A 16,016-nucleotide genomic window follows, 5' to 3' on the forward strand; every position below is an offset into this window, starting at 1 on the left:
GTAAAAACATAAACATATGTAAATATTTAAAATATTGTACCGTATGTGAAATAGTTAAATACACAAACCAGACTATGATTCAGACAGCCGGATCTGTGACAATATTCATGAAACAGTTCTGTGAGCCCTAAACTGTATCATTCAGACTCTTTATTACATTGTCTATTCATTATGATTATTATCTTTTATCATCTGATTCTGTTTTATATCCATTTTATCTAGCTTGTACAATAGTGCTGGGAGAAAAGAGATGGTTCTCACTGCGGAACATGAAATCCACGGGGAGGAGTCCGATCCAGATCCAACTCCTCCCACCTTACATACACCTAAACCTAGCCAACTCCGCCCCCTGATCCCTAAACACACCCCTAATCCCTAAACCCAACCCTAATCCTACCCATCTCCACCCCTTGGATCTTGATCCGACTCCTCCCCGTGGATCTCATGTACTGCATTGAGGTGCTACTGGAGGAAAACGCCACACGCTGGTGACCCCTGCTGGTCATAACAGTAAATCATCTAATAACATTAAATATCAAGTGTCTGTGTGTTCAATGTGTTCTATTATGCATTTTCAGGGCGTCTTTTGTTTGGTCCGGACGGCTCAGCTAAACATGTCAATAAGAGGCTATTACCTACTATTATTCCTTTTAATTAAACTAATTATTTATATAATATAATGTTATATTATGTTATATTATATTATATAATATAATGTATTTAGTCCTCAGTTGTAAGTCGCTTTGGATAAAAGCGTCTACTAAATGACTAAATGTAAATGTAATGTATAATATAATTATATATAATGTTGTAATGTATAAAGCTGATCAGAGATCAGGTAAAACCGTAAAAACCATAGACACTCGAAAGCCCCCATCACTCATTCTAGATGATGTTTGAAACTTTGCATTGCTAGCTCTTGTGTTATTGCCTCTTCAAAATGAATTACTTGTTGTATTCCTCATTTGTAAAGTGTCATGTAACGTCATCATGACAAAATAAGAGAGTAGCAAAATTACTTATTCATACCAGATAATGAAGGGATGAAAAGGAGGTAACGACTGAAAAACTTTGCAGAAATAAAGAAAAAAACACATCAAGCATATACAATGAAATGCAATATATTAATGAGGAATCAAAACTCGTATCAAAACAGATTATGGGTGTGCATTCTTCTTTTCATTACAACTTGTTGTTGATGTAAAAAAGTTCAACTTTTGTTATGTCTTTGGAATCTTTGGAAATTAGAAAACCGTTTACTTTCCAGTGTCCAGTTGTGTGTGTGTGTGTGTGTGTGTGTGTGTGTGTGTGTGTGTGTGTGTGTGTGTGTGTGTGTGTGTGTGTGTACATTAAAATTAGGCATTAAATAAACTGATATGTTTAAAAGGAACCTCTTAGACTGTGTCATGTGAGGGTTGGGCAGTGCTGCTGCTGATGTTGGATCCTCCACATATGCCGTGCTGCCCTTTTACCCCTGACGACGAGCTGCTTCCGGTTGGAGACGTGGCTTACACTTCTGCCATATTGAGGCGCCTTGCACACAAATAACAGTTTTATTTATCTCCACGTAGCATTTATACAACCACACAAACGGCGTTCAGAAGATTAAACGCAGAAAACATATCATACCGTGAAAATGGTGAGTTCATCTTTATTCGTTTATGGAAAAACGGCTGATTTTGACGACGGGTTCCGGTTTTTACATGAGAGGTTAACGTTACTGCTAGCTAACGAAATGAACCACAGACTGATTTATTGCTCGAAATGCGTATTTATTCAAGAGAGACTTTGAAATTGATGTATAGTAAAATTGTAAATCAGTTTAGTGATAATGTCTACGTATAATGTCACTTATTGAGCTGTTAAACTCGCTAGTAAGGTGTGTTGTCAATATAAGATAAATGAGCTACATCAGCAACATCACAAATACTCGCTCTACTGTAGGCCTGTAACTTTCCCTATCAGCTTATTATACGTGTATGTGATAACAAATCAGCTGTGTAAGTTGTGAGTAGGACGATGTGAGCTAATTCTACATTACTTTTTTGTGTGTAAAATAACTAGCCCATTTGAAGCATCTGTTGACGTGGTCAGATTGTGTTGAATTCAGTGCTGGCATTACCACTGACAACAAGACTGTTTTTGTCTTTGTTTAAATTGGTAAATTTGCAACTAGCACGTTGATCAGTTGTATATCATGTTGTCCTGGCTGTAGCTCTTTGTAACAGGATGGATTGTTTCAAGGTTTTTCTATAAAATTTAGCTGAAATGGAATATTTTATTTTCCCAATAACGGAGAGCATCATAAAGAAAAATAATCCACTCAGGGGGGTGGGGACATGCAGAATTTAAGGGTAGATGGATAGGCATACTGTCATTTATTGCCTGATAGTTTTTGTAAAGATGTTTTATGGAAGTGGTTGATATCTTAATCCCATACAAAATCATTGGGTTTGTCTTTTATAATGTGGACTAGAGTCCAGGGTCATAGAGGATTGCACTGTATTATTTTGAAGTGTGCAGCTGTCTAGTCAGAAATGCACTCAATGAATGCAGTGGGTAGTTTATCTCAAAACAGACCACAAAACTCTTCACCCCTTTGATTCCTTGATGGTATTAAAAGAAACGCATTCATACTCTGTTACTTTGGCTGGTTTTGCTGTCTCATGATAAGGGTTTCCATTAGCTTGAAAAATCTTGAAAATTACTGAATTTCAAAAGTGTTATTTCCAGACCTGTAAAAGTCATGGAACTAAATACCAAGTTCTGTCATAAAACTCCTGCCCAAAATTAGCATCCTGCTCCCAACATTATAAATAAATGCTGAAGCTATGGCTAATATTCGGTCGCATATTTACTGTTTTCTACATGGTGAATGGCACATACTGTAGTGTACTATAGGGCAGTGGTTCTTAAACCTTCAACTCATCAGCTCATTATCCCATGAAATAATGAGTTGATGAGTTGAATCAGATGAGTTTGATTAGGGAGACAAAGAAAACGTGCAGTGTTGGGGGTCCTCCAGGACAGGTTTGAGAACCACTGCTATAGGGGATAGGGAAAGATTCAGACTGGTTGGTTTCACAATAGTGTCAAGCGAAGCGAACCGCCGCAGCCGCACACAGTCAACTCCCCGGTCCAGAGACACGATAGCACAGAGCAGGTCTTATGCGCGAGTCGGCGCATGCCAGAAAACGCATCCGACCCATTTGAATTCTGCACAGAATGCTATATTTTAAAGTGAAAATGGAGGAGATTATGAGGAGAAATGGTTAGAGTTTAGGAGGAAACTGCAGCTTTACGGCCGTTTCACACTGCAAGCGTCAGCGGCGCGTGAGCAGCGCGTATTTTTTTCGGTGTGCATGTTAATCAATGAGTGCGTTCACACCGCGAGCAGGAGCGTGAGCAGCAGTGAAGCGGGGGTTTCGGCTTCGAGTCTATTTTTGCTGCGCTGCTCACGCTCAATTAAAGTGAAAGTACACTTTTGATGGACAAAATTAATATGATTTCACACAAAAAGTGCCCAAAACGCACTCATCGTCGTACTTGGACATTACTTGTGGCGTCCCCCAGGGGTCAGTTCTGGGTCCAAAATTGTTTTTGTTATATATAAATGATATATGCAAACTTACAAAGACAGTAAAACTAGTGCTATTTGCGGATGACACAAATATTTTTTGTTCTGGGGGGAATTTACAGGAACTAGAGGAGATTATCATTATCATTAAACATTAATAAAACTAACTTCATGTTATTTGGTAACTGTAAACAGAGTATACAAATTCAGATACAGGTAGATGGGGTGGACATAGAACGGGTTAATGAAAATAAGTTTCTTGGAGTGATAATAGATGACAAAATATGATGGAAATCTCACATAAAACATATACACAATAAACTTTCAAGAAGTATTTGAATATTGAACAAAGCGAAACATGTTCTGAACTACAAATCACTCCACATTTTTTACTGTGCACTGATATTACCATATCTAAACTATTGTGCAGAGGGTTGGGGTAATACTTACGGATGCAGACTATTATCTGTATTTAGGTTGCAAAAAAGAGCCATAAGGATGATTCATGGTGCTGGTTATAGAGATCACACAAATGTATTATTTTTAAAATCCAAGACATTGAAATTTACTGATCTGGTTTTTGTTCAAACAGCACAAATAATGTATAAAGCAAAAAATAACCTACTCCCTGGTAATATTCAACAACTGTTTTTTAATAGAGAAGGGAGATATAATATTAGGGGTGAGAGCAACTTTAAACAATTATGTGTCAGTACAACATTAAAAAGTTTTTGTGTTTCGATATGTGGAGTGAAGTTGTGGAACAGATTAAGTTCAGTACTTAAACAATGCCCAAGTATGACTCAGTTTAAAAAGCATTGTAAAAATATGATATTTGCAAGGTATAGAGAGGATGAAGGTTATTAGTTAGGTGAAAGTTTATTTATATTTTTTATTTTTTTTATTTTATTATTATTTTTTATTTATTTTCTTATGTAATTTTTTATTGAATATTTATATAAACATAGGTAAATATGTATGTTGGTTTTGTTTTTTTGCCGTGTAGAGACAAATTGATCAAAATGTTCGGTCAACCGGTTAATTAGCTAATTAATTATTAAAAAGTAGTGGAGATGGGGTAGGATTGAATAAGCTTATGCTTCTTCCTACTCCTTTTCGGACATGTATAAGTTAAAATTGTTTTTGTCATTAATTGTTTTTTGTTATTAATTGTTAGTATGATTTTTTTTCTTTCTTTTTTTTCTACATGTTCAAAATAAAAACTTTTCATTCATTCAAACGCATAGAATTTGCATGTCTAGTGTGTTTTAACAAGAACTGCAGTATGTCAGAAAAGGAAATGGAGACTAACATAAAGAAAATGTACCCATTAAACTTGTTTTTAATTATTCATTTTGGGCTTTGAACAAACTTCAAATGTGTTTATGACCAACTTCTAAAAACAAATTTTACAAAAGTCTTTGTAAAGAAATGCTTGCTTATATGTAGCCTGTGAGCCGCTGTTGTGACGCTGTACAAACACTTCCAGTGTGAATACTCGCGCGCATCTGCAGCTGCAGTGACGATGTAGTTGCGCTGACGTGCTGCTCACCCGCCGCTCACACGCCGCTCACACGCCGCTCACACGCCGCTCATGCTTGCGGTGTGAAACGGCCGTTACCAGCTCATGGCTCTGTCCAAGCTGTGATATAAACTAAATGCTATTGGCAATTATAAACTAAATGCTATTGGCAATTTAAAAAAAGGGTAAGAGATGTTCGATACTTCTGCCCTGTCCCTCCTGTTTCAGTAGAAATTACGTCAACACATTGAAATAACACCTTGTGTGTGTAAGCTCTTTAACTTTATCTAATCCATGTCTAGTCATCACACTTGACAGGAAAAATCATGGAAAATCACTGCTCAGAATGTATGGGAACCTTGAATGATATGTAATCACATTGTTGGTTTTATTAGGCATTTCTCTGTTTTGCTTCAGACAGCCTTTGTTACAGTAGTCCGTGTGTTCTGACAGCTGATCATGTGAATGTGAAAGATGGGCTCTGTCTTTACTGTTATGAAGAATTATTTATCCTAAGTTAAACACTTTATTTGGCGCTAATGTTTGCATACTTAATTTATAAAGTTGTGTCTGTTTTGCTCGTGGAAGGAATGTAAATAGAATCTTAGTGTGCTCTTTCAGAGCTCAAGACTAACTTTTGAGAGCAGTAGCACTGGTGCCACTAAGTTCTACAGATGGGGCTGGCAGCACCTGATTTAGGCCCTGTTTACACGAGAATGATTCCGAGTGAAAACGTAAAAATATTTTATCGGATGTGCCTTTCGTTTACTCGGCGACGGCGTTTTGGGGGCTTAAACACGCAAAAAAGTGAAACCACCCTCCCGAGTGGAAATCTTAAAACCGCTCCACCGTCGCGTTTCCGGGTAAAAACGCAAATCTGCTCACGGTGGCTCTCGTCGCGTAGACGTTTACGTCACAGGCATGCGCTAGTACAGGAAAATAACAACCAACATGTCCACGACACGACAAGATTTTAGGAGTCAAAATCGTGTAATCTGACACAGTGACTATCGTAAAAGACAAAAAAAATCTTGTAATCTGAACCAGGCATTAGATTTAACATTTAACATTACAGTACTATTAGTTGTATTTTGTGAACAAAATATTCAATGTGTCCTGTATCGTAGCTACGTGTATGATCTTTTTGCAGCAAAAAACCCTGCGTGAAAATCAGTTCGGTATTCAGCGAGATATGATTAATTAAATGCGCTGGCGGCTCATTGCACCTGCCAAACAGAATACACTGAGCGGAGCGGGTGACCGGTTTAAGATGGCGGCCCCACGGCTCGTCCGCCCCAATAGGCAGTAGCGGTCGATAGGGCGTCTATCTATACGATGTCTATGCGTCGGACCTTCAAGTTGCCCTAGCAGCTCTGATAAACGTACAAGAGTCTTTTCAGCAGTTGTACAAAATATTCTCAGATATTGGTGTTGTTGTGTGGCAGTGCCATATTGCCACCTAGCTGCCTGGAGTGCATACTACATCGAATTTCACACACATTTGCGTCACCATATGCACGCGTATTTCCCCCCCATAACGCTCGTCTAAACGCAGAATAAAAAGTGATAACGCAACGCCACTTTTGCGTTTTCTCTTCAGATCGTGTCTGTGTAAACATAGCCTAAGTAACGCTAGGGGGATTTTTAATCATAATGTTAGTTTAATTAGAAAAATACTATTGTTTTGCATTAATAAGGGCAGTTACTGACAATATTACATGTTTGTTAATTGGATATTTAACAGTAAAGCACTGAGCTTGAATTGAGATGCAGATACAATTAACTTTTATTAACAACACTAATGTTCAAAAACCAAAATTTTATAGGGAACATTTTTTTCTACTCTTATTAAATGTACAATTTAGGGATGGGCATGATTAATCGACGATCGATTATTGATCATTAAGAATTTCGTCGATCAGGTTAATTTGTTATCGATTGTCATTAAACTAATGCTGCTGCGTTGCGTAGTGTGAGTGGAAAGTGAACGTGTTCCCCGGGCTGGTCAAGTTAGTGCGGAGGTACCTGTGCATCCGGCAACGTCAGTCCCCTCAGACCGGGTGTTTTCAGCGGCTGGACTGAAGCCTTGTTTACACTCGACGCGTCCGCACGAGCGCGAAGGTGAGCGCGGCAAAAATGACGTCATTGCGGTATTCGGTGTTTCACAGACGAGCGCGTCGAGTATAAACGCCTCGTCTGTTTGGGGAGGTGCGCGAGCAGTCTGCGGAGACTCGCGCTGCAGAGCCAGGCGAAAGTGTAAACGAGGCTTGACGGTCAGGTTGCGGTCGCGTCTGACCCCAGATCATGTCATCAATGATGCAATGCAATGATCTTTCTCAACAAAAATCAGTAGACTGGTGTAGAAGTTGTATGTGAGTTACTAGTTATTTTTTATGAGGCTTTGTTAAGTAGCCTAGCCTAATTGATTGTTACTGTAGGTAGGCTAATCTCTCACCCTCTTTCTCGACTCCGTTCTCGGATAGTTTTGAGTTACATTTTGACAAAACCTGTCAGATCTAAGAATTATTATGTTTTTGGTTAAGTTATTGTTTAACATGATTTTTTTTTATTATTTATTATTTTGGAACAAACGAGGGTCTCTGTTTAAGAACGCCAACTCGCAGCTGCAGGTTCCGTTGCTTTCGAGCACCACAGCGCATATATCTTCAAGTTTAGCCTAACCGAACGTCCAGTTTTACTGCCACAAGTTGATCATCTTGTAATAAAGATCTAATCGAGGAAAAACACACTGTATGTTTGTATTTTCATTGCATTTTTTAATTTATAAAAAGTTAAATAAATAATGAATTTGAATATAAAAATATTAATGATTAATCGATAGTCGATCGTTAATTCTCCCGACGATCGACTAAGAAAATTTAATCGAATGCCCATCCCTAGTACAATTGTTCTTCTTTAGTATTATACTGAACTGACCAACAGCTTCAGTAATTATATAAGGAGCGCTCTTTACTTGTTTTTTGTGTAATTCAGTTACAGTTTGAATAAAAGTTCTTGTTGTTCATGAGACTTTGAGACTTCCTACTTTTTTCCATATATTAGGGAGTGGAAATGGCTAATAAGTCAGTAAGTGCTTCTCTGCCGCCAAATACTGGTTATAGTTGTAGTTTCATGTCTTTTTTTAGTCAAAGTGTTTGTTTGCCAACATCTTTAAACCTTTAGTTTTTTCAAATCCTTACATTAAAATTAAAATTGGATAATATTTAGAGCTTTGAAGTGCTGGAAAACGTGTGAATTTCACTCTTAAAGGAATAGTTCACCCAAAAATTAAAATTAGCCCATGAATTACTCACCCTGAAGCCATCCTAGGTGTATATGACATTCTTCTTTCAGACGAATACAATCTGAGTTATATTAAAAAATGTAATACAAGCTTCCAAGCTTGATAATAGGAGTGAATGGGTGTATGTCTTTGGAAGTCCATCAAAGCGCATCCATTCATGATTAAAGTGCTCCACGCTTCTCCGGGGGTTAATAAAGGCCTTCTGAAGTGAAGCGATGCGTTTGTGTAAGAAAAATATACATTTTTAAAACTTTATCGACTAAAATAACTAGCTTCCGGCAGATGGTCGTACGCATGGATTAACGCCAAAAGAGTAACCCTTGAACTTGACGCACAACGTAATGACGAACGCGACTGCCCAGCCCTGTTTGTTTGAACTGCGAGAGGCGTCAATTGCTGTCATTACGTTGTGCGTCAAGTTCAAGGGTTACTCTTTTATCGTAAATCTGCACTTTTGTACGGCCGTTTTGGCTTATTTTTTTTAAATGGCTCCCTAAATTTCTTGTTCAATAACTCTTCTCCAGGTGCTGTTGGCAGCAGCAATCTGCACCAAGGCAGGTAAGGCCCTGGTGTCACGGCAGTTTGTGGAGATGACACGGACGCGAGTGGAGGGTCTGCTGGCCGCTTTTCCCAAGCTGATGAACACCGGCAAACAGCACACATTTGTGGAGACTGAGAGTGTGCGCTACGTCTACCAGCCTCTGGAAAAGCTCTACATGGTGCTGGTCACCACCAAAAACAGTAATATACTGGAGGACCTGGAGACACTGCGTCTCTTCTCACGTGTGGTACGAAAGAAACCACATACACAGTGGAATAAAATACTTTTTATGGACAACAAAATTGTTTTTGTTTTTTCATCACTTCTTGATGCACATCAATGTTCACTTTTCATTACCTGAAATTCACTATAAAAAACGTTTAACCAGTTTTTATAACGCATAAGTCAGGGAATGTCATATGGCAATCCATAGTTTTTATTTAGAAAAACCATAAATTTTACATGATAATGTAAAATAACATTTACAGTTTTTCACTGGATATAGAATATAGGATATACTGGATTGCTTACAATTAACACTTTTATAAAGTAGCAAATTTAAATTTTTCTGTAAAATAAACCAAAAAAAAACAGTTTTAGTAATGAAAGAAATTAAAGTATTTTTCTGTAGATCTTACCTTGTTTTAATTCATTTGTAAAATAGAAACTTAGACGTGTTCAACTTAGGTTGTTCAATTAAATAAAATTCAGGTTTTTCAACTTTTTCACAATACAAATCGTTTTGTTACTATCAGAATTTTCAAATGAAACTGACTTGATTTGTTCATTTTACTTTTATTTTGGTAGATTCCTGAATATTGTCGTGTCCTGGAGGAGAGTGAGATTTCGGAGCACTGCTTTGACCTCATCTTTGCGTTCGATGAGATTGTTGCACTCGGTTATAGAGAAAATGTCAACTTGGCCCAGATCCGGACATTCACAGAAATGGACTCTCATGAGGAAAAGGTTTTCCGTGCCGTCAGAGAGGTAGGAGAGACATTTCTTGCTTTGCCATCCGTCTCTTAAAGTATTCTCTTATCCTCTTCTAATTATTGAATTTGGCTAATTATTGAAATTTCTAATTATTGAATTAGAGAAAGTCTACGGCATTTAATGACATTCTAGAAAATTCTCCCATCTGCTAGACTTGCATAGCTTAGGTACAAGCATTGAAGCAAAGGAGGAGGATCAATATGTTCCTAATGCGTGAAACAAGGTGCTGTGTGGAGTTCATAATTTAACATCCCTAATCCCAGCTATGTTGCTGTTTATAAATAACCTACTGGCAAGGGCTCTTATTAATTATGATGCACTTTACTGTTGATTATCTTTTCTTCACTCTAAACCACTCAATTGTTCATCAGACTCAGGAGCGCGAGGCTAAGGCAGAGATGAGACGGAAGGCTAAAGAACTTCAGCAGATACGGCGTGATGCAGAACGTGGAAAGAAGGGTCCGGGCTTTGGTGGTTTTGGCAGCTCGGGCATGAGCAGCAGCAACACATCCATCATCACAGACACGCTGATCGAGCTTGAAAAACCCAAACCCAGCCCTGCACCCGTCAGGTACAGCTATAATCTTAATAGAGTTCAGCGATCCTCAAACTGTATAAAAAAGCAGCAGGCTGCAATTTTAATGCCCTTTTGTTTTAGGTCCAGTGGTCCAAGTAAAGCACTTAAACTGGTTGGCAAGGGGAAGGAGGTGGATGACTTTGTGGACAAACTTAAGTCAGAGGGAGAAAATATCATCTTGCCTGGCACAGGCAAAAGACCCTCAGATGCGTCCAAATCTCTTCCTCCTCCAACCCACACAGAGAGGTAATGACATGTCTGTTTTTAATGATAGAACCAGATTGAGGATAATCAATAAAACATTAGTGGAGTGTATGATCTTATTCAGTTAAAATAATTACTGTTTATTTAGCACTACTATTCATTAATGCATTAAAGGTCCATTTGTGGGTTTGTAAATGCAATGTCTTCTTTGAGAGGCTTTACAAATGCAAGTTAGATAAGGAAATAGTTTTTTTTTTTTTTTAAATGTGCTACCTACTTCAGTTGGTTTCAGATTAAGACCTGTTTCGCACATCTTAGATCAGCAGCATGTAAGGCCTGGGGGACACCAAGCCGACGATCAGCCGTCGGGCAATTCACCTAACTGCGCATGCGTAAACCCTCTTAAAAGCTGATGACACAATGACAGAACAAGACATAATGAAGTTATCACGCAATTCTTCTGGCAGGATCATTTTATTTAGCAAAATATCTCTACATTCACTGATCCATCCAGTTCACTCTCACTCACCATTAAAATGCAACTGCTCTCATGTTTTGCCGCAGGACAGCAAATGCAAGTGAATTTTCTGTCATCTTTGCTGTACTGTGATATGAAGAGTGCAAAGTAACATATTTTAGCAACTGCGTGAATGTGAATGGCACATAACAGGCACGATACCTATATAAACATGAATATCTATTGTTACAATTTGCGTCACATGACTAAATTAGCGCCATTGGTTTCAAAACCCTGACAGTCCACTCTTCAATGTAAAAATGACGTTTTCAAAAAGCTTAGTTTTCGTTCATAAAAACGACATCTCAGTGTGGACGGAAGGCCGAAACGGAGAGATGTGTTTTCAAACGAAAATGTATGAATGTGGACAAGGCCTTTAACAGTTGCAGTATTCACACTGTACGTTTGAGCAGCATGTCAAGCAGAGTTTCAGCACTGAGCCTATTTTTGCTGCGTATTTCACACTGAACTCAGCAGAACGTATGGTGAAAATGCATCTTTTCATCAACAATGAAGGCAGATAAGCACCACTTTCTAAGGCTAACTGAATTTGGATTCCTCATTTAAGTTAGATTTTGAGTTCGACAATCAAATAATTCTCAATGACCCACTCCTTGTCTTTTTTCTTTTTCTTTTCTCAGAGGAAATAGGGTGTGCCATAACCCAGAAATCCCATGTGTTCATGAATTCACATGAATTCACAAACACATGTGTGAAACAGGACTAAGATTTGGCTTAAGATATGATAGGTTTGCAACATATAGGATAATCTTTTTACAATTATCTAAACAATTTGTCTAATTTTCAGTGTGCATATGCGGGTGGAGGAAAAGATCACCCTGACGTGTGGCCGTGATGGTGGCCTCCAGAACATGGAAGTGATTGGCATGATTACCCTCAGAGTGTCTGATGAGAAGAATGGGCGAATTAGGCTAAATATCAGCAATAACGACAAGAGAGGCGTCCAGTTGCAGGTGACGTTTTTCTAAATCTAGCAGCATTGGCACATCATAATAATTCTGAATATGATGCTTCTTGTAATAAAATCAAATGTATTGGTATAGGCATTGGGTTGTAGTGCAAAAAACGAGTAGGGCCTATTAAAACTAATAAAAAAACTGATACCAAAAGTAAATGAAATAAAACTAAACTACAACACAAACCAAAACTGAAAACTATTAAATGTTTCTGTGTATTCTAAAACCACTAAAAAAAGAAAATGGAAACTATTGAAGTGTATAACACTCTTCCTTTTTTTGTAGACTCATCCCAATGTGGACAAAAAACTGTTCACAGCGGAGTCAGTGATTGGTCTGAAAAACCCAGACAAATCTTTCCCCCTGAAAACTGACGTGGGTGTGCTGAAGTGGAGACTACAGACCACAGAGGAATCTCTCATTCCACTAACAAGTCAGTCTTAAACATCTTGTTTCAGTAATACCAATGAAGCTAACAGCTTATGTCTCAACCATAGTGTCAAATGAACTATGCTCATCCAATTCCTGTCTGTTTGGTCTCTGCAGTAAACTGCTGGCCCTCTGAGAGTGGTACCGGCTGTGATGTAAACATCGAGTATGAGCTACAGGATGAAACTCTGGAACTCAATGATGTAGTCATCTCTATTCCTGTACCGTGAGTAGAAGTTCATAGAATTTAGTTCAGGACCCTAATCACTCGCATTATACACCATATTAAAGTACCTTCTGCTTTGATGTGTAATGAAGCATTTTGGGGTCATTTGGTTTATTTACAATTTTCTATTGAAACTATTTCATCACAGGTCTGGAGTAGGAGCTCCTGTGATTGGTGACCTAGATGGAGAATATCGCCATGACAGCAGACGAAATGTCCTGGAGTGGTCTCTGCCTGTGATCGATGTAAAGAATAAGACCGGTAGCATGGAGTTCAGCATAAATGGCCAGCCCAATGACTTTTTCCCTGTCAGTGTCTCCTTTGTCTCCAAGGGAAGCTACTGTGACATTCAGGTAAGACGAGAGGTCATGGTTTCCCAAACTGGGGTTTGTTATGGAGCAGCAGGGGGGTTCATTAACTAATTAAAAGTTAATAATCAATACAATCATAACATTTTAAATGTAAAATTAATTATTTTAAAATAAAATCATTTTCAAAAACCCTCTCTAAAAAAGTTAAAACACTTTTTTTTGTTTTTGTTTACCTGCATGCATGACTTATATATATAATCTCTGAAACCAGAGAACCGTGAATGTGCTGTTAAATATTGAAATATTACCTTTAAATCATAGGGGGCAGAGCTCAACACTAAGGATTTTTTTTTTCGGTTGGGCCTTCAACTTTTTATTTGCCCCACCACAAAAAAGTAATGAATAAAAAATAAAATTGAAATATTTGTTGTTTTCATTGTTTTTGACCCATGCAACCTTGTATTGTAATAAATAAGGTTGACTTCTCACCCAGTGTGCAATACCAAACTGAGTTCTTTCGCTGCTTACTTGCAGTTAAATGTTTAATTTTGAAAGACTTAAAAGCACATGCTAATGATAAAATTTTGTGACGATGCAGCACTGGCCCGATCAAAACAGTAACAGTCTTTATTGTTGAGCCCTGTGTGGGCTATCAAAAAAGTTTGTTAAACCCTGGGTTAGGGATTAAAATTATGTATAAATCAAAATTTGCTACATCTAACTGATCTAGCCCCATTAAATGAATTTAAGGCCATGTTAAAATGCCATATAACACAATGTAACTGCCATATGTGACCGGTTCCTTTCTATGTGTGACGCTTGTTTGTTTGTTGATTATGTTGTATTTTGTATTTAATTTGTAACTAGTGTGCTGTCTTGGCCAGGTCTCCCTCGAAAAAGAGATTTCGGTCTCAAGGGACTTCCTGGTTAAAATAAAGGAGAAAAAAATGTAACTTGAAAATTTAAACTTTTTTTTCTTCCTCTTTTCTCTTTGTTCATGTTCTCTCCTGTCAGGTCACTAAGGTGTCTCAAGTGGATGGGGACAGCCCGGTTCGGTTCTCCACAGAAACATCCTTTGTGGTCGACAAGTATGAAATACTATAAAAGGAAACGTCACTAACAAAATTCCACCCAACTTGACAGAAGAGCAGATAAATGGACTGAAAACATTCATATAAATAAAAGAAGGGAGAGACACACAAATGGAGGGACGATGCAATCTTTATCATCTTCAGCAGTACTTTAATGGGATTCTGCTTGCTTTTTTATCCCCTAAAAAGAAAATTAAGTCATTTTAGACTTTGCTGGCAATATTGGCTGTACCTGTACCAAATTTGTTTCACGAAGTAACCTTCTTTATAAAGGCCAGTGAGTATCCGCGAGGGTTGGGGCTAAAATGGAGACTTTATCAGGAGGGAGGTGGGCTGTTCGAGCTTTATTTATTTGATGCCATCATGGCAGTATATATTTGAATTGATGGTTCATATACCTTCACTGTAAGGGTCAAGTTGCTCATGTCATTTCTTTCAGTTTGTGGTTTTCTAAAGTTTCATTTTCATTGTGCTGTGAACTAACTTTTTTGAAACACTAGAAGATTGCTGTACCTTGCTTGCAATAGCCTTCTCGTCCAAATCCTGAAATGTTTGTAGTCATTGTTTTGTCTTTCTTTGTCATTCATACTCCTTGTTTTGTCTAAAATATATTTCATCTCCCGTTTCAGTCTCCTGTTGGACCTCTCATGTTTAAGAACTAAATCTGTGCTCGGATCTTTGTTTAACTCGCTGTTTTCTTGCTTTATGTTGCTTTGGTGTAGTAATGCCAACCTAATAGGAAATAGAACTTGTAGTTCATTTTCAAAACTTTGTTTCCAGTATCATTGACATCTGAGGGCAATTTGACAAACAATTAAATTGGAAAAACATTTAAAGCCATTAACCACATTTAGTACAGTGAGTCGTTTAATTTAAGCTGAAAGCATTGCGGTGCTTCAAAAATGAGAGCTCAGTTTGTCTGGTTTATATCATGTTTTCTATTGAAAGCAGGAACTACAGGCTTGGACTTTCATACTGCTAAAAGGCAACCTGCTCATTCTTATCTGAAATGTGTTGTGTGTAGATTGACCCGCTCAGTGGAGGATCGGGATCATGTGTGTCTCTTGACTGTCAATGATTGTGAATGGGTTTTCAGGGAGGGACCTCTGGTCTCAAATCAGCATTAAGAGTGGTTCCCAGCCTGCCAAGCCATCATCCCAAACTTCAGTCTCAACCCCACATGGCCCCCACTGAAGAAAGAGGTCTCCCTTGCTGTCTTGGTTCCAAATAATGCCTTGAATGTCTCTGCATATTTTGACGATGGGAAGGGCGTATTAAATGTTTTGGTTTGGTTTTCATGGAATCATAATGTGGATTGGGGAATGGTATAAAGACTTCAGAGATTTTTTTTGTAAAATAACGAATTAGGGGTTTATGTAAAAGAACATTCCAGTGTAAACTTTAAAACAAATCAATAAATAGTCTAAAAATTAGCTTTTGTGAGCTGTCCTTTTTTCTGCAGTTAATGTGTCCCATTTGAATGCTTATCACAATGTAAAGAATGTTATGTTATAAAATCATTTATGGTCTGGAATGCTGAAATATGTTGAAGTGCATCTGATATTATAATAAAACAATTACCACGCCATATCAGTCCACCAGTATTTGCATGAAGCCAATATGTAGCAGAACTAGTTGTCACCCAGTCACATGAACCAGTCAGTTTTTTGATTGGCCACACTGAATGAATAATTTTTTTCTGTTTTCTTTTGTTTTTCAACCTTAAAACTAGCGTGGAGAGTTGATG

At 37.9% G+C, this 16,016-nt stretch overlaps 1 protein-coding gene across 1 annotated transcript; it reads left to right on the forward strand.

The window, feature by feature from the left end:
• The first annotated feature begins 1,406 nt into the window (after nucleotides 1-1,406).
• On the forward strand, nucleotides 1,407-15,702 carry arcn1a (archain 1a). The gene is made up of 10 exons (XM_077240751.1): nucleotides 1,407-1,639; nucleotides 8,928-9,191; nucleotides 9,752-9,931; nucleotides 10,309-10,508; nucleotides 10,596-10,760; nucleotides 12,044-12,209; nucleotides 12,498-12,645; nucleotides 12,759-12,867; nucleotides 13,016-13,220; nucleotides 14,193-15,702. The coding sequence occupies exons 1-10, from the start codon at nucleotides 1,637-1,639 to the stop codon at nucleotides 14,280-14,282; spliced, it is 1,530 nt and encodes a 509-aa protein (XP_077096866.1). The 5' UTR covers nucleotides 1,407-1,636; the 3' UTR covers nucleotides 14,283-15,702.
• Nucleotides 15,703-16,016: the final 314 nt, after the last annotated feature.

The sequence above is a fragment of the Siphateles boraxobius genome, unplaced genomic scaffold, assembly GCF_051911475.1.
Source record: "Siphateles boraxobius isolate OS27281-9 unplaced genomic scaffold, OSU_SipBor_1 24, whole genome shotgun sequence".
Lineage (NCBI taxonomy): Eukaryota > Metazoa > Chordata > Actinopteri > Cypriniformes > Leuciscidae > Siphateles > Siphateles boraxobius.